At 40.2% G+C, this 19,747-nt stretch overlaps 1 protein-coding gene across 1 annotated transcript in view; it reads left to right on the top strand.

The window, feature by feature from the left end:
* The window catches only part of TUBGCP5 (tubulin gamma complex associated protein 5), a 1,009,385-nt gene that overhangs the window by 947,466 nt on the left and 42,172 nt on the right, over nucleotides 1-19,747 (top strand). Inside the window, exon 22 of the mRNA XM_044072063.1 lies at nucleotides 1,555-1,655. Coding sequence (XP_043927998.1) covers nucleotides 1,555-1,655 — 101 coding nt within the window. The remainder of the gene's footprint in view (nucleotides 1-1,554; nucleotides 1,656-19,747) is intronic.

Below are 19,747 nucleotides of genomic sequence, written 5' to 3'. Positions count from 1 at the left end.
CAAACAAACTAAAAAAACACTTTGATCCATAGCTGTCACGTTTGACAACACATTTGCCATTCTCTTAGCCAGTGTAGGCATAAACACTGTATTATTATGGTTTAAAATTGAAATGTATCTATAAAGACCTAGGTTTGAAGAGTCCGTGCCCTCTTTGAGTTGTACAACCACCACAGCTTTCTTTCAAAAATGCTGGCACTGTTGTCACTTTTTAAATGTTGTTAAACAGAATCTTCCAGTTCTTTACCACTGTCTTCTCTCCAGATTTTCAAAGGGATACCATGTCTTTTTGTAAACTTCCACCATTTTTATCTCATTCCTTCCTGTCCCAGCTATTAATTTTTGCATGTCATCTTCTTTTATCCTTGGTAAGTTAAGAGTTCCATAAATATTTCCATTTGTTCCTTATATGGATTTCCCAGTTCATCTGCTTTATACAAATATTCGTGGAATTTCTAAAATATCTTTAATCCCTGGAATTTTTTCTTGCCATATGCTCCCTATATTTGGACAGTAATTCCAAGTTTGAGATTATTCTTAAAATATATATATAATTGATAGTTGTGTCACATTTAAAATAACTTCTGTGTTTGTATGCATGTTATTAGTAAAATGTGAAGTTTCTAAATTGTCTTTTCTGTTTGTATGTGCATATGTTGTTAGTAAAAGTTTGAACTGTCTAAATTACTTTGTTTTTACTTCTACCATTAAAAATGTTTTTTCTTAGTAAAAATGTACTTTTCTGTAATTGGAGAACATTTTATTCAGTGTCTGCTGCTTGTCCTTATTAATGAAAAGGCCAATTCTGTAATGAGAGGCTTTATATAAAGGGAAGAGTATTGAAAATGCTAGAAAAAGTATTGCAAGAGCCAGGATTATGTGTTTGAAGTAATGTAGCAGTTCATGAAGCTGCTGTAATTTAATTAAAGGTTTAGTAAATGTGAGTACTTTTTCCTTTTTGAAATTTTCACTGTGAACAGCTTGGTATGCTAGTAAATAATGCTCTAGAATCAAGTTGAAACATTTTGACTGCCACTTCAAAAGACGTGGATTAGTTTTCCAAGATGTGGTGATCACATGATTTGCCTGAATTCTGGCAGTAGATAGTAAGTTAGCGTCTCAGGAGGCCACTTAGCGTAAATCCTTTATGCAGAATCACACACACTATCATCATATATGCAACCTGATAGTTGCTTTTATTTGAAGAAATTAAGAAAAATGCCATTACATTAAATATAATGTTTTGTCCTACTTTTCTCAACAAGTTAAGGCTGTTGCCTGTCCTGGCTTGTGTCCTGTGTATAAACACTGCTGGTTAAGTAAGGTCTTGAACGTCCATGGAGGGATAGGGCTCCACTCTACCATGGAGGAGAATCATGAGGTGATGGCAGACCTGAATTACAGGTGAGTCAGAACCACCAGATGTGTAAAGATGGAGGGTGTTGCGGAGAGTACAAGAAAAAGTATCAGTAAATAATAGAATTAGGTCTTGGTCATGTAAGATAACTGAGTGACAAGTGGAACTAAACTGTACTACATGTTTTATTTTGACAGGATGGAACCCATCAACAAAATGGAATCAGACTTTAAAAATTGTCATATGTTTCTTGTGACTGTTCTAAACAAAGCAGTCTGCAGAGGGTCATTTCCCCACTGTAAGTATAGATTCCATTTTTCAAACTACTCTAATGTCAAATTAATAAGATGTAAGTTTTTTTGCATCATTTTATTGCACTCGTGAAGCAGTTATGCTGCTGTATCATATTATAGCATACTTTGTTAGCTTTATTTGACATTGCTTTTGTTTGTGATGTGTTGATCGCTTTATAATTCCATAATGTCCCAATTTCATTTATGAGTGAAGTATGCTTCCCCCATATTGATCACAAGCATCTACTTTTTTTTTTAACGTGAAAAGACAAAGAGCATTCTGTTCATGTAAACAGCAGTAAAAACCATAATCCAGTTGTAGAGATGCTGGGTGGGGGGGGGGGTTACTTTTATAAATGAGGGTACTGAGATTTTTTTTTACTAGACGCAGAATAACAGGATGTATGAAATATCATTGGAGGGCATCACTTCAGAAGTCCCTTTCAAAGATCAGCAGATGTGGTGAATACTTGGATATATCTGTATCTCCTTTTTTTCTCATTGATTGCCAGAGCCTGCTTTTTCCAAGGTTCTCCAAGTAAGGCAAGCATTTGTGAAAGTCCAGTTTTGACAGTAATTGTCTTGTAGCCACTGTATTTGGAAATGATGGCGTGGTTATTTACCATTAACCAGAGCTTGGTACTCTCTACTTCCTTATCAAAACGACACAGTAGGCAGTTATTTCTGTATTGATCAATGAACAGGAGCTTATTATCTCTCTAAAGGATGACGATTAGTTCCCTTGTATAAAGTAACAAAATTCACTAAGATCCCCTTTTAATTTGATGTTTCAAAAGGATTAAATGCAAGAACATCTCTGCTTTTCTGTTCTTATTTTTCTCTGCGTTTCTGCAGCCAAGTTTAATATCATTCTTTCATTACTTTTAAGTCCTTAGTGGAATCTGAAAACTGTTCAATAAAATTGTCAAAAATAGAAGGGGGAATTATGAATTACTAATGTAAAGAATGTGTCTCACCTAACACAGTTTACTGTCATTTTAAGTTTTTTTCTTTCTTTTTTTTTTTTCATGACAGAAAGCATTTCTTTTATGGACGTTCAGTTTTGGTCTATGCCTCAGTGGTCTTCTAGTTTGCAGTCAGTTTGCCATTGACCTTCTGGTAGTTTACCAGTTGTGTTATTTGCTTTTTTGTTTAAGTTGTATAACTTGTTTTTTTTTGTTTTTGTTTTGTTTTTTTTTTCCTTTTGGCTTTCTTTCTAGTTGTGCGTTTCTCAGCAGGCTTTATCAGTATATCTGTTTCTGTTTGTGATATCAGCTTAATAGAGCAGGAGCAATTTCCAGTCACTGGGTGTCAGTCAAAGAGAAAATAACTGGGTATGTTTGAGATGGCCATCCCTATAATTTAGGCATCCAGGTGGATTTGATGTTTGTTAACCAAGTAAGTGGACTGGCCCAAGTACCCATTTCAGCTATGACCCTGGCCAAGCAGGCAGCCAGTAAAAAAAGTACAAACTAAATAAATGCAGATTATAGTGAGATACTGACACATTGCTAGAAATGGAAGTAGAGAAAAACATGCAGATAAAATACTTGACAAAGCTGTATATAAAGTGTGATGCAAGTTGACTGATACACAAAAGATATGAAGTATAATGCATAAGTTAAACAAATATAAAATAACCAATAAGTAGGTGTGAAGAAGGATTGAGATAAATGTTAAGTGCAGAAAATGACAGAAAGTACCTGTTTGATGAAAGGGTAAATATATTGAGTAGGTTTAAATTACTACAGAAAGTGAGTTTTCTTTGTGGGTTGTTTGTCCATTGTTGAGATATGAAGAGAATGTACAGGAGCTCAGTGTTATGCTTTAGAGTGCAGTGAAACTTGCAGAATGAAAGGCTCATACTGCCCGAGTGTAATGAAAGTAATAGCTAAAATGGGTGTACCTGTAGTAGAACAAACGTTAACAAGAAGGCCCTACCCTGCCACTTTCCACCTAGTGTATGGTAGTAATGTGGAAGTGGGGGGGGGGACTCTTTCCAAAATCTGAAAAAGGGGATATGTAATTATAAGAGTTTAGAATTACGGAAGCTGGAGCAAGTTTAGAGAAGGAATTTTCACAGGTCGCAAGAGTGAAGAATGGTCTAGAAAGGAGGAGTGAGTTAGAATTCTGAAGGGAATAATTGTTTTTTTTGTTATGCAATTTATTGAGTAGAGGAGGATAGTATCCTTGATTAAGAAGTTTATAGATGATTGTTTCTAGAAGAAATGAGGCCCTTTTGGTCACTGGCAGACATTTTCCATTACTAACTCTATGGCAATGGTGTTCAGTTTTTTGGTGAAATTGGATGAAACGCAGGTTTTGATTTTCAGCTTTTTGAAGAAGACTGATATTTTGGGAAGATCCCAGGGCAGCAATAGGCAGACCACATTCAAGCCAAGGTAGAAGAATGTTAATTACTAAGGCTCATTGAGCCCCTACAGTGAGAAGATGAGAGAGTCTTTAGGATAACCTTAACTGAACTAAAACTTTGTAAATCTGGGGTTTTGACATGCTTGTTAAAGAAGAGAAACTGGTCAAATGTGAGGCCTGAATATCTGTGTTCAGTGACAAAGGGTGGAGGGGAATCTGTTGGATCTGCAATGGTAAGTTTCTGAATTGGCTTTTAACTTTTGATGTCTCCTAAAAATCACTGAGGAGATTCTTCTAGTATTGAGTAGCAGTTTTTTATACAAAGCCATTTCCAAATAGCTGTAAAGGAGTATTTTATATTATACTTTATGAGATGCTGCTTTCTGTATATTCACACTTTTTGAATGTATTTTTAAATGTACCTGCCCTTTTGTTTGATTGGCTACAGTCATGTGGTATAGAATTTAAAAATGGAATGATTTTTTATGTACTCATTTTGGTCTGAGGAAGCAACCAGGACAGTTTGCGAAAGCGCTTACCTTCAATAAAGTGTATTGGATTTTATACTGCCTTTTTTGCTCCTTCAGTGTGGTTTTGCAGTGTCAGGAGTCCACATGTTCGTTTGGAATTATTTGCTTTGGTGTGTTCTCTCCTGCATTCAGTAACTGGGCTTCTCCTTTTCTTTTTTAACCAAAAGCAATAATGATGAACAATGTACCACCATATGTCAGGGGAAAAAATCACCCTTTCTTGTCGTGTTATGATAAAATGAAATATCTAGGAGTTTGGTTAAAAGAGAATGTACACCAAACTGATAAAGAAATCTATTTATTTATTTAACATTTGTTAACTGGGAAAGTCCGACTAGGTTCTACAGATCCTGTTTTCAGCGGAGGCCCGGGGAGAAATGCTCCAGAAGCATAAGGAAACCGGAGTACCCGGAGGAAACCCACAAACGCAGGGAGAACATGCAAACTCCACACAGAAGGCACCCCAGCCGAGAATCTAACCAGAGAACCTGTTGCTGTGAGGTGACAGCATTAACTGCTGCACCACTGCGCCTCCCAGTGTGGGAAGAAACAATACAGGCATAGTAATCAAAACAGGGAAATTGAAGAAGTTATTTGTGGGTGAAGAAAATAAAGTATAAGTAGTAAAAATGTTCCTAGTGCCACTGATTCTGTGTTCGGGTCAAGCATACTTTTATCATCAGAAGAAATTAGTATGATAAATAAAAAGTCAATAAAATAATTATTCTGGGATAACGAAAGAGAATCCAGCTGGAGAAATTAATTTTGCCAAAAGAAAAAGGGGATTTGGGTCTTCAGCTCTTGAGACATGCTTTAAAAAACACACATCTTATAGACCCAAATGGAAGGCACTAATGCTCGATCTGAGCAAAGGAGATCAGGGTAAGAAACCGATGGATATATTTGAAGCCTTAACAAAACATAAAGACAACAGATAAGCACAGAAGTATATAAGTAAATCTTTTAAACAAATGTCATCATTAAGAGCAAGAAAGACTCATGTAGTGCTATTACGTTACTGTCCTTGTAAAAGTACAGAAAAAAGAACAAGTAGGGTATCTTCTGACATGGAGAATGAAAGGTACAAATCCTAGGTACGGGGAACAGTTGTCAAACAGAGGTGAGATAAAAATGTGGGAGGAAGCTGAACTAGATTTAGCTTACAAGAGACAGACCAACTAAATTATTTGCGACTGATATCAGAATTAAGAAAAAAAAACTTAAAAACTGATAAATTTGAACAGAACAAACCAGCTGTAGTGGACTTCATAACAGAGGTAAGGTTGGATATCGCAACAAGGTAGAAATAAGTAGAACATACAGGTTTATTCTGGAACTGAAAGATCATTGTGGTAAAACTGAGGCAGAACTGGAGTGAAAGACTGAGAAGACTGATAGATGAAAAGGAATAGAGGGAGATGTCATTAGTGTTCAGATATGTTACAAGTTGAGAAAAGTCAGAAAATTTGCTTGTAAGTTTCTACATAGGTATTTTTATACACCAGCAAAACTTGAAAAAAAGTACCTATAGGCAAGAAGGCTATTCTGGAGATGTGAAGGGATGAAGAGCAGAACATGAGAGCACATCCTTTGGGAATTACAGAAATTTGCAATATAAACTGGAATTAAGAAAGACTATTACAGAGATTCTGTGGTCATAGGGGGGTGGGGGCAGATGTTTCCTTCACCAAGGAATAGTTTCTACTGAATTGGAGCTGGATGACGGAAGCTGATCATGAAAAAAACTTACTTTCCTTGTTTGTGATAGTGGCTAAAGGCAAAAAGATACATCTGAGGTGAAAAGTATGATGGATGCGATAAAAACAGTGGGACTGAGAGATGGGGAAATGACAAAGGAAACTTCTTGAGTAAAGAGGGGAAAGCTAAATGAAAGGCACAACAGAAGTCTAGGAAACCAAGTGTAGTGGCCATGAATGATTTTGATCTAAAATGTTTTGAGATGTTTGTTAAGAATATCTACTAATACTACACATCACAATAATTAACAAAGAAAATATGAAACTCTGGTTGCTTTATATTTTGTAAACAGTTAAAATATATGTTATTACATGGGATATGGAAACTGTCATTGTTTTAGAAAGTTGTAGTTTAGTTTTGTAATAAAGCATTAAAATGGTGGATCAAATAAAATCAGGAGGAGAATTTTGTACTGTGAATACTGGCTTTCTGCGGGATGTATAAGAGTGATTGACTAGAGCTTTGAAATGTCTGTTGGCACTTGTTTACTGCGAAAGTCCAACTTAGCAATACTGTTTTATAGAGGAGGCCTAGGGAGAGGAGTTCCATTATACAGGCAAGATAGACATCATTTACTTAGTTTTATCACTTGAGTCAGTTTCATGAGCTTAATGAGCTGTTTCCTGTGCTAACGGTACAGAATTTGATTCCTTGCATCCCTATTTGCATGTTGTGCAACTCTTAACAAGTCAATTAACCAGACAGGGCTCCTGGATATTAATGCCCTGTGTATGAGGACTGCACAGTATGTGACAAGATAAATAAGTCTGAATTAATAAATATTGTTCAACAAAAAATGTTGAAATGTCAAACTTGTACTACTTGTACATCTATAAATTTCTCTCTGACTCACTTATGAATCCCAGCCAACTCCTAGAGTGACTGTGTAGACAGCCACCACTCTCAGAGGAGTTTCAATGCAAAGGGGGAAATGGAAGTAGGTTGCCAGGTGTTTCTTCCATATCACACACATGTAGTCACACATACAGAAGATTTTGAGCCCCCAATGCACCTAATCATGTTTTTAGACTATGGGAGGAAAGTGGAGCAATGGAGAAACTCCATGCAAATGGAGGGAGGACATGTCGACTCCATAACTTAGGCACCTCAGCCAAGAACCAATCTAGAGGACCTCTTGGCGTTTTCACTCTGTAATTATTTCTTATGTATTAAGTCATTATATGTTGTACTTGTTGATGCTAACACATTGTCTTTCCCATATGGCTTGGCTTGCAGTTGAAAATGTACCTTTACCAGCCCAAATACCCAGGTACTAGACTAAAATAAATGAGCACCAATCATTTGTCAAACTACTAGCGGTAACAAATATTTGAAACATAGGCTTTCTTAAGCCTGATGAAACAGGAACTTCCAGAATGCAAGTGGCACTCATTAACAAATGTCTGAAACAAAGGCTTTCCTAAGGTTAATGAAACAGGAAGTACCAGAACTTTTAAGGGTACCGCAAGTGGCACCTGTGTCTTCCTCCTCCTCTTCCTGTGCTGCACTTATGGTGGCTAAAATGATCATATTTTTGTGCATAGTTCAGTTTCCATTGTGTGATGATTTTGTAATCTGTGTGCACCTGTGCACAGCTTAAAAGAAGCAAGCACCAGATTTGATACAAATCTTCTGAAACGGTGACATAGGAATATGTTTTATATACTTGTATAGACTGTGTGACAATATCTGGCATAATTGGGTGAATTGACTGACCTCAGCTGTTTTTATTGTCATTTCTTCCTTATGAGTTCTTGGGAGGATGAGAAGGCAATGTTGAGTCTTTTGATGTTAGCCAGAAAAAAACAATAACAGTAACAAAGTAGTGAAAGAGTGTGACCTCTTCAGAAGGTCTTCCTGGCTGCCCTAGATATACTGGCAAGTGAGGAAGGGACATGTAAAAGAGGATAGTTAAAGGCTCTTATAGTGTCCTATCACTGGAAATTGCCCTTGTTTTTACTGGATAGGCTCTACTAGGGAAGGATTGTCATATATGTGGCATAAGGTCCAGCTGTACTAAGGCTACTATCTGTGATATGAGTTCTGAATTTTCAAGTTAGATTCTGGATTATCTGCTAGACCTATGCAACTTTATAAAGCTTAGTTATAATTTAAATCTTAAGTTTCTGAGATTTGTTTTGAGTTTTTGTTACCAGCGTGCTAGTTTCGGTTAAGTTTATTTTAATAATTGTTTTTTCCCCTTCATGCCTGCTCACTGTCAATTCTTCCCCTCTGCATATTGTACACATTTGCTCCCCCTGTACTGGGTATCCCCAGCACAGAGACGAGAGCAGACTGGAGGGACCATCATCCAGGCAGCCATTTAGGTGGTCTGTGCCCTCACCTCTACTCTGGCAATGAGGGCACTTGTGCAGAGTCCCCAGATCTGTCTCAGGTAGTTGGCGTGAGTACCTATGTCACTGTGGGACATCATACACTCTCCCCATGTTACTGAGGGCCATCATCAAAGGTCATATCACAAAGCCCAAACCCCTTGCCATTTGCTGCAGCACTGTCAAAGTGGGATAGAGTAGGTCTTTAAAATTCTAAGATACTTGGCATCAGCCAGCTACATGGTACCTCACTCATGTTTACATAGTATCCCTATAATACTCAATTAATTTTCAATGACATCAGCATGAGTGTCATGTTTCTGTTTTAGAATTCTGTAAAAGATGGTTTGTATGATGACTCCATGCTCTCAGCGCTACTGGAGGTAGCACATTCCAAACCCATCTTTTGGCATCTTTGGCCATCACAGATGTATATGCTCTAGAGTAGGAAATGCTTCCTGGGCAAGAGTGCTCAAGGTTTGTGGTCCCAACAAGAATTTTAGCTCCACACCAGTATGCTGGAGTTACGTATGGTGTTTCTGTCCTTACAAATGTTCTATGCCTACTTTCCCCAAAGTTGCTTAGCCTTTCATACTGTGATACATCAGGGATGCCATCATAGTCCACAAGGTGTTCCTAGTAGTGGTAGACATTGTAGAAGAAGAGACTAGCACACTAGCAACAGGTAGAGCAGGGATTTGCTTCATTCTCATGAGGGGTTTCAACCAGAGAGGAGGCAATGGCCTCAACCAGTGATAGAGCTATTCACTTTACCCTCAAACTTAAATATGCCAACTTCTTTTTCCTCTTTTTGATGATTAACACAAGGGCGAAGGATGCATTTATAAGAACTGGTCTACGGGCCTGCTTTATACCCTCCTGCCAACTCCCTTTCTACTGAAGAGCATTCAGAAATCCCAGAGATGAGATCCAACCTGCTTATAATGTCACCATAATGGACCAGAAAAGTATAGTTCCCCATTTTAATAATTCATACTCTAGAGGGATCATCAGGCTGCTGAGCTACAAGGGACTAACCTACCTGTCAGCACACCCCTACCTGAACATCAGTGCCGTTAAACTCTTAATTTAGGGTCTGAAATTCTAAACCTAGCAGCAAACCTAGCCTTTCACTAAAGGTTATGGAGATTCTGATGTCTTTGCTAAAACTCTTTACTAGAAAGATGTATAAAGACAAACTAAAAGTAGCAGTGCCTGGGTCTTGCAGAGAAGAATAGCCCCAGAGTTGGCTCTGTTTAAGCAGACATTTTAATATTTAGCTCAGCTGTTTTGTCAGGACCTCAGGTATTCTGCCATCAAGATACATTCAGCAGTCATTTCCAGTTTTAATCCAGGTTGATGATCAGTATGCTACCTCCTTAGCTGTCATGAAGGTCAGCAAAGCTTGCCTCCTTTGGTTCTTCAACCCAGACATTCTAGCAGGGTCACTCTTCAGACCATTCTCAAAGTCCAACCTCAAACATCTGTCATGGAAGACTTTTTCCATGGTAGCTGCTACATTAGCCAGAAGGGTATCATAACTTCCAACCTTGTTGGTCAAAGTCCCATACGTCATTTTTACTTATTTTTACATTTGTTAACCGGGTTAGTCCAACTGGGCACAGAGAGCCCTTTTTCAGTGGAGACCCGAGGAGAAAAGCTCCTGGAAAGTAATTAAAAATAAGAAAAAAAAACCTAACCATCTTTAATATGAACATATTGCCATGCAGGACAAATCTATCATTGGTGCCTAAGGTTACAACAGAAGGAAGTTTGAACTAGTCTGTCAGTCTTTTTCACTAGTCATGAAACAAAGGTAATTATCTTCTGCACTGCTTGGATGCCCACAGAATCCTAAGGTTTTACATTAGCAAAACCAAAAAGTATGTGAAGAGTGACCAACTCTTCATTTCTTTAGACAGTCAAAGAAAAGGGCTTCAGGTATCCAAGGTCACTGTATTAAGATGGGGTCTTCCTGTTATTCTCGAAAACCCACTTCACCGAACTTCTAAAAACCGGAATGTCTTCACTGAACACTTACTTGCACAAACTCTTGGATCACTAGAATTTTACTCTGGGAAAGTAACCACTTGGCCACCATGACTAAATAACCAAACTGAATCAAATCAAACCGACTCAAGGGTGGAGCTTTGCCCCTCCCCACACCCCCTCCTAACTAAATATACCAACTCTGAGATAGCACTACAGTGAGGAAAAAGGCAAAGTTCACCACAGTGACCAAGTGGTTACTTTCCTGGAGTAAAATTCTGGTGATCCGAGTGTTTGTGTAAGTAAATGCTCGGTGAAGTTGTCCCGTTTTTTTTTTTTTGGAAGTTCAGTGAAGTGGGTTTTTGATAATAACAAGTAGATACATTAAAATGGTATTGGATTGTATCAGAGTCTTTTATAACAAGGATGGATGCACTCTACTTATTTAACCCAAACCCAGTCCTATTCCATGAGAGTAGGCATATAGCATCAACTACCTTCTTAAAGAATGCTTCCACAGGTGATATTTGTGCTGTGGCAACTTGATCAGATCTTAGTACCTTCACCAAACACTAAAAACTGGATATTATAATCCAGGGCAAAACCCACCACGGTCAAAGAGATATTCTCTTAGCTGGGCCCATCTGTGTATATAGCTGGGGACTCAGTCCTACCTGTTACTGAAAATGGACCACTTCTTACCAAGTCTGAAAGTTATGTACTTTATATGATGCTAAAACTGTACGAAATGTGCCACCTTTGGTAAAATTCCCTTACACAGTGAACTAAAAGGTATCATTTGAGGAATATTTGCAAAGAGAATCATATGCTTTATGGAATGGACCCTCTGCAACAGTATTAGATTAAGCATTGGCCAAGCTTTGAGTACTGCATTAGTGGCATTGTTGTAAAATGGATCTAAAAGAAGTCAGAAGTAGATAGATTGTAAAGTAGAGAAAATCTGGTCTCCAAGCTATTCTCTCTATCTATGTATTTATTTGACATTTGTTAACTGGGTTAGTCCAACTGGGCAGGTGCCCTTTTTTAGCAGAGACCCGAGGAGAAAAGCTCCAAAAAGTTACAAAGTATAAAAATTTTCAGAGTATAACAAGAAAATAAATTAACACAAATATGTACAGGATAATAACAGTCAAAGTTACAGTGTACATATTTAGTTATGACGTTAAGCATATGCAAGAAGTAATAGAGTAGGTACAAGATTTTTTTTTACAAGCAGGAGTAACCGTGTACAAATAGAGTTTCTATTTTACAACCTAACAAATGAGTAAGTTAATTCACACTTGTAGTCACCTAGTCACAGTTATATTATCTGGTAAATACTCAATGATTAAGTCATAGTAAGGTTACCTGAAAAATACAGGCATAAAGGAGGTAATTTAGTAGAAGGAAAAAGGGGAATAAGAAGGAATTAGGTATGTATGGATTCTGTCATTTAAAATTAAGTAATCTAAATAAGACTGATGTGGGGCAAACATGTATTCTAGAGATTTTCATTGTCTGTTTATTCTGTAACCTGATAGCTTAGCAGATTTGAGAGTTTGATTGAAAAGCTCTGAAAGGTCTTTCTCTTGATTAGAAATATACAGAATGCCATCTGCAAAAATCAGTACTATAGATTTTAAATGAATATAAGATGTACCAGCTGTGTTGCACATTCTGTGATTGTCATATAGAAATTCTTAATGTAGTACAAATAGTAATGGGCTGTATGTCAGGGAAAAGTAGACTGAAATTTACCTCGCACCTTGACCTGGGCCACAGATTTAGAATGCAGGTTTGAGATCAGTTGACTAAAGGACTGGAGAAAGCTACATTTTTCCAGTGTCTTATGATAGAAGGCTTATTTAATCTATCAAAATACTTTTCCTGTATCAAGACTCTGGTTCAGAGCTGAGGATTTGATATTTGTATTGTCTGAATTAAAAATAAAAAAAAAAGTTTTGTTCTTAAATTGTGTTAAATTTAAATTTGTCAGCTGCAGTTACTTTCCACCATAGGCAAGAAATAGAACCCTTCTTATTTCCTGGGTCTGAATTGCCTTGGATCCCTATCTTACCCAAGACTATCATTCATCTTAGATTTGTGTGACATGCAACATTAGAGACCAAGGATGTGCTTGGCCCTAGTGGAGAGGGATGTATATGGCATGCCGCATTAGGGACCAGGGATGTGTACGGCATGCAGCATTAGGGACTAAGGATGTGCTTGGCCCTAGTGGAGACGGATGTATATGGCATGCAGTATTAGGGACCAAGGATGTGCCTGGCCGTAGTGGAGAGGGATGTGTATGGCATGCAGCATTAGGGACCAAGGATGTGCTTGGCGCTAGTGGAGAGGGAGGTGTATGGTGTGCAGCTTTAGTGGCTGGGGACATACTTGGCTGTTCTGGAGAGGGAGGGAGGTGTATGGCATGCCACATCAGAGGCTATGGATGTGCGGGACCTGCTGGAGAGGGAGGATTATCATGCAGCATTAGAGGCTGAGGACATGCTTGGCTCTACTAGACAAAGAGGTGTATGTCATGTAGCATTAGAGCACAGGGACATTTTTGGCCATACTGGAGAGGGAATTGCATGGCATAGCAGCTTTACAGGCTGGGGACATGCTTAACCTTACTGGAGAGGGAGGTGTAGGGCATGTAACATTGGGGGCCGGGGATGTGCTTAACCCTACTGGAGAGGGAGGTGTAGGGCATGTAACATTGAGGGCTGCGGACATGCTTGATTTTGCCAAGCTATATTCACACAGAAGCCTTCATGGGACATGGGCGGAAGTGTGCAGTCCTAATGAGAAAGGTGATCAAGCCCACACACCAACTGCATGTGGAGAGGCTAGATCTCAGAAATGGAGAAACCTTAGTGGCCACATAGAGCTCTTATGTCAGTGATGGGGAATGAATTGCGAACGATAGATGACAGGCAGGCACGCGATCCATAAAAAGCATAAAAAAGTGTTGGCTCTTTATCATTCCAAAACACTTTCAACACAGCCAGGAATGACAGATTTCAGTCTCCTCTGTCTCAGTTTGTGTATCACATCCACAAAAATGCAAGCAATGTTACAGTGTCACTTCAGAATAGTAATCTTCCACAAATGCAGGTATCACTACCATCACAGCTACGACAGTATCTGTTCTTTTCATAGCAAGTCAAAATTTCTGTCATAATTGGCTTTGGCTGTGGCAAACATTTTCCCTGTGCTGTTCCCAGGGAGACCTTTGCAAAGGTAGTCCAGATCTTTCAAAGCACCATATATCTTCAAATTCCTCTTTTTTTGCCTATTTCCTCTTTTCCAGTTGAGTGTTGGCCCATCTGTTTGGGCTGGGTTGTCATCTCAGCTTCCTGGCCACTAATCTCATGCAGTAGCCATCTGGCTGATTCAGTGGTTTCTAACTGACCGTGCAGACTCCCTTCTTCATAAGAAATAACCACTCGTAGCTGTTTCATATACATATCAAGCAACCCAGTCAAGTTTACCAATTAATTCATATGACCTCTAAATCACTTGCTACTTCAGCAACATTCAGTCCCAGTATTCTTTTTGAATCTCTTCTAATAGACTATGACATATGGACATGGCGGTGGTACCATCCAGACTGACAACCAGCTTTACAGTCATAATATTCCTGTTTCAGCATTCAATTCATTTTTGTTATCACTGCCCAAGAGACAGCACCCTTGCTCACTGACTCAACAAAAAACCTAAGTTGAGGTAACTGACCAGTTTAAGTACTGACCAGGTTGGACTCCTGTATAAATGGAGAAGCCCAAGGAGATAGTCAATTTTGATGAGAACCTAGAATGAAAGCAATGTTTTTCACCATATCTTGAATCCTTACAATACTTTTAAAAAGGTTACAAACAGAGGGCTATGGCTAGCATAGGCAGCAGATCAAACTGTCAGTTTTTGCTAATCACATTTTCCTAGTAGTTGAGACCAGAAAGGGGCATCGCTCTATTGCTTGATGTGCTGCATGAATTTATTAAGTTTGCAGGGTACAAAATACAACAAACAGAAACAAAAGCTGTAATAGTGAACTATGCACCAAGTCATGACTGCAGACAAAGGTCTTACCTGTGGGGTCATGAAAGGATAAAGTACTTGGGGATCTGGATAAAACTGATGGCAGCACAGTCACTTGGTCATATGAGAAAGTCCTTAAGATGGTAGAATTGAAGGGGTTCAGGCGCCTAGGCAGCGAGACATTTCTCTGTGGTACATTTGACTGGGGACACATGGTTGAAGTGACATTCAGCTGCAGAGAAATATGGCTGTTTGCAAATTCCCTGTGGGCAAAGAGAAGCACACCCTGCCATGCTTACAGCTTTAACCAAATGAATGGTGGCAGAAGAAGTGATGAGTGTTGTGCTCAGTGTACAGTACATACTTATGTAACTACAACATGTAGAAGTGTGCTACAGCATGGAGGAAATCATGCAGGATACTGTAGTCACATTTATGCTCCAGTATGTGTTTTAGGTAATGTTCCCTAGACACTGTGAAGGGGGTAGTGGTCCACACACTCCAGTTATAAAGGCACTGCCCATTGTGCACTGCATTTGTACTGCCAGTGACATGCCCTCTGGCCAGCCTGCTGTTGATGCCTACCATATTGCCTGCTGTTTCATGTTCCGTTGGGGACCATGGACATTGTTTTCCCCCTGTGCATTTGGTTACTGAAGTTGTGGGCATGCCAGCATATGCTTCTCTTTGCCCACAGGAAATTTGCAAACAGCCATATTTCTCTGCAGCTGAATGTCACTTCAGGCATGTGTCCCCAGTCAAATGTTCCACAGGGAAATGTCTCGCTGCCTAGGCGCCTGAACCCGAATTGAAGGCATATAGATGAATGTTGATGCTAATAGAACTGGGCTATAAAGCACAGGCAGTACAGTTGTGTATTGTACCATTAATTTTGTATGTGGGACAGACATTTTTATTGCTTCTCTCTGGAAACATCTTTGACTGGAGCAGCTTCTGTAGCCCCTGATTCTCAGCACCTGATAGGCTTTACAAGGTGTCTGATTAATATAAATTTCTGTATAAATGCCCTTCTGCTGATCCTTCCATTGTGTCTGTCTCTTCTGACAAGCCCTACAAGCTGTTGCCTTGTACCAAGCTCCCTTCTTCAGATAAGGATAGTTGGGCCATGGAGAGGCTGGACAAGTAGGTTTATACTGCTACCACTTTATCTTTTCAGCCCATTCACTACCAGCTCATATGACCAGTTATGTTTTGGCCCTCCTTTCTGAGGTTTCCCAAGTGGTTTCCAACCTTCCTGACTCTGAAGGGAAGGCTTCTGCCTTTTCAATGTTGGGGCCTACCTCTCAAGTTACCCACCTCTCTATTAAATGCAGCTGATACTTCTTCCAGGGCTGCTGCTTTTGGCTCTTTTATGAGGCATTACTCTTGGCTCTGTCTTCAGGCATTGCATGATGACATTAAGGTCAAACTACTGGATGCTCCTTTGGTTAATAAAAATCTTTTTGCTGCTTCTGCTGCTGCTGAACTTTTTAAGTCTCTGCAGGATAAGGGTAAATCTTTGCAGGAGTTGAAGCATATTTTTGTTTCTCCTATTCCTGCGTTCCAGAGGAATTACCCCTCCAAATCTGCTTTTGTCCACAGGCAGTCTCACCCTCCACCCAAAGGAAAAAAGCATTCTAGGCATGTGCTTCCTGCTAAGAATACTTAAACTCTTACTTCCCAGAAACCTCCTTTTCAGGGTAAACTGGGTTCCATTTGACAGTTTGCTTCCCCTTTCCCTTGGCCAGGTTTCCTTATTCATGTGTCTTTCCCTGTCTCTTCCAAATTGGTTAAATATTACAACTGACACCTAGGTTTTGTTCATTATCCACATGGATATTTCATGATTTGGAAATCCTTTCCTCCCTTTTTGGGCATTTTTCAACCTCCTTGTTAACATAGGTGCTCTATTCTCTTTTGATCCAGGACACCATTCAAGCTGTGCCTCCTGCCAAGGTAGGGAGGGGGGTTTATTCCAAAATGATTTTAGTTCCCAGAAAGGAGGGCATTTGGAGACCAGTTCTGGTCCATTCCCAGCTCATCTCCTTTCTCAAGATTCCTTCCTTTCAGATGTTGCCTCTTCAGACCTTACTTCCCCTTCTTCAACCTAAGCCTTTTGGTCTCACTGGATCAAGAATGCATGCCTGCATGCCTTCATATTCCTATCTGTCCCCTTTTCAGGAAATGTTTACATTTCTCCGTTTCTTCTTTGCATTTTTAGTTATCTGCTTTGCCCTTTGGCCTCTGTACTACCCCAAGGGTATTGACAAAATGGCTCACTTCTGTCATTGCCTTTTGCAGGATGAGAGGAGTTTATTTATGTCTTTCCTTATCTGGATGGTCTACTCATTCAAGCTTCCTACCCCATGCTCTGCTTCAGGATCACCAGTTGACTATTTCTTGTTGCAGAGTCTTGGGTACACCATAAACTTTCAGAAATCACCTCTGACCCCTTCTCGGGATCATATTTTCTTTGGTTGCAGGCTTCAGACCATCCCCTTGCTGGCATCACTGCCTGCCCTCAAGGCCCTGTCTCTTACTGCCTTTTTTCCAGTCTTTTCTTCCTCTGGCTTCAGTTACAGCCAGGGACCTTCTCAGGATCCTCTGGTTCATGGCTTCCACCATTCCTATGTTCCATCTGGCCAGGATCCACATGAGAAAGTTACACTGGTACCTCAAGTCAGTGTGGCCCCAGCATTGCTACCCCATTGGACTTCCAAGTCCCCTTCCTTCCTTGTCTCAAGCTTTAGCTTCAGTGGTGGATTCACCTACTTTCTTTCAACCCAGGGATTCCTTTTGAGACTCCAGTCCTGACTCGAGGGTTCAGAGTCACTGGCGTCTTCAGCAGAGGTTGGATCACATCAGTGTAAAGGAGATTAGGACTCTGCTTTTAGCTCTTCAGGCTTTTCATTCCCTCTTTCATCCCAGGACCCTCAGAATTTTCACAGACAGTACCACAGTGATGTGGAATGTTAATAAGCAGGGGGATATAGGGTCTTCCTTGCAAACTAACAATTCAGGTCTGGAATCTAGCTGTCCAGTACCAAGTGGTCATTCAGGCTGTTTATGTTCCCTCAGAGCACAATCTAGTGACAGATTATTTGAGTAGGTCCAGAACACAAGCTCACAAATGGATGCTTCAGTGAGTTTTGTTCCAGGACATTGTCCATTGGTGGAGTATTCCTCAGGTAGGTCTTTTTGCCTTCCCTCTGAATGGACAACTTCGTCTATTCTGTTCCAGCTTCCCAAGTCCTCTGGCTTGGAAAGTGGACATCCTGTCATTTCCTTGGAAGGGGGTGTTTCTGTACACCTTCCAACCCCTTCTTCTGTTATCACAAATCGTGCACAAGATCAGGCAAGACTTTCCCAAAATCTTGATAGTGACTCCCTTTTGGACCAGGCAGCATTGGTACCCCCTTCTTTCTCACTTGGCTGGGGCAGTTACTACAAGTTACCTCACCAGGTGGACCTTCTCACAGAAGACAAGGGCTCTTTTATCCATTCTTACTTTTTCACTCTTCAACTGACACTGGCCGATAAATTTTTGATCCCTTTTAGGCAACTGTTTTCTGAGGATGTGTTTCGAGTCCTGCAAAAGGCCAGGAAGCCCACTACCAGTAAATCATATTTGTCCAAATGGAAAAGAGTTTCTGTCTGGTGCCTCTCTCACCATCAGGATTAGCTCTCTGTGGAGGTTTCTCTGGTTTTCTCTTATTTGTGTGATCTGCTTCATGCAGGGTTGGCATACTCTTCAGTTAAAGCTCATCTGTCAGCAGTTTCTGCTTATCTGCTCCTCCTCTGGTCTCTAGATTTGAGGTTAAGCAATTTCTTAAAGGCATCCTCCATATCAGGCCTCCCAGGAAGTCTGATCCACCTTTCTGTGACTTCAGTTTTGTTTCTTGAAAAATTAACTCGGGCTCCCTTTGAGCCTGCTGTTTCAGCTTCTATGCAACATTATACTTGTAAGACTGTTCTTTTTGCCTTTTACTTTGGCCAAGAGGGTGTCTGAACTTCCAGCTCTCATGGATGTTCCTCCTTTCTTAGTTTTCCACTGACACAGGGTGTCTCTTTGTACTAACCATTCTTTTATGCCCAAGGTGGTCAATGAGTTGTCCTTCATTCATTTGCCTTCCATTTTTCCTTATCTGCAGTCTGCCAGTGAGAAGGTTCTACACACCTTGGATTTGCATAGACAGCGCAGATATTATTTGGATAAAACTAGAGATCTGAAGTAGTTACTTCATTTGATCTGCAACCTGTGGGTAGTCGGATCCGACCTCGGATCCGAACCGGCAACTTTCCAAGATCCAAGATCCGAGCTCCTAGCTCCTCCCCCTACCCATAATCTCTTGCTACCAACCACATTACCTCAGATCGTTTTTTGCCGTGGCTAAAGACATTTGCTTCATAGTGAAGAGCTCCTGGCCTGGTGAGATTGTTCTATTTATAGGCTTTTTTTCTTGTTTAAAGTTGTGTGTGTGTGTTTTAAAAACCATTTAAAACCCTTTTAAAAAAAAAAAATAAATAAAAAAAACTAACTAATCTTCCCTTAGTTTAACTTTATCTCTCCACCTCCCCCCCCCCCAGTGTGTGTGTGTGTGTGTGTGTGTGTGTGATGAGAGAACTTTATGGCTGAAGCTAAGGCCATATTTTCAAAATGTACTGAGTGTGGCCACAAGCTTTCCCCAGCTGATGGCCACACTCAGTGCGTTTTGTGCCTGGGGGCAGCTCATCTGTCGGAGGCCTGCCAGATATGTGCGGCCTTCAACCCTCGGGCACTCAGGGACAGGAAGAACAAGCTGATCCTGGCGGGAAAACTCCCCCAGGAATCGGCTTCTTCTTCCTCTCCCAGCCGGGTTCAAGCTACTCCTGTAACTTCTGCGCCGGCTACTCCCTTAGCTGTACCCGGGACTCAACCTCCCTTATCGGGTACCAGCTCTGTGGAGTCTAGTGCTTCTTCCCACAGGGAGAAGAAGAAGCACAAAGACAGAGAGGGTCACAGTTCTAAAAGGCGGGCCGAGTCTCATCCCTCGGCTCCGCCTGAAAAAATTCTGAAGTCCCCAGTGAGGG

The sequence above is a fragment of the Protopterus annectens genome, chromosome 5.part0 (genome assembly GCF_019279795.1).
Source record: "Protopterus annectens isolate FY-2018-M chromosome 5.part0, PAN1.0, whole genome shotgun sequence".
In the NCBI taxonomy this organism is placed as follows: Eukaryota; Metazoa; Chordata; order Ceratodontiformes; family Protopteridae; genus Protopterus; species Protopterus annectens.
Note: the sequence above shows the minus strand (reverse complement) of the source record. Positions and strands in the feature narration are given on the sequence as shown.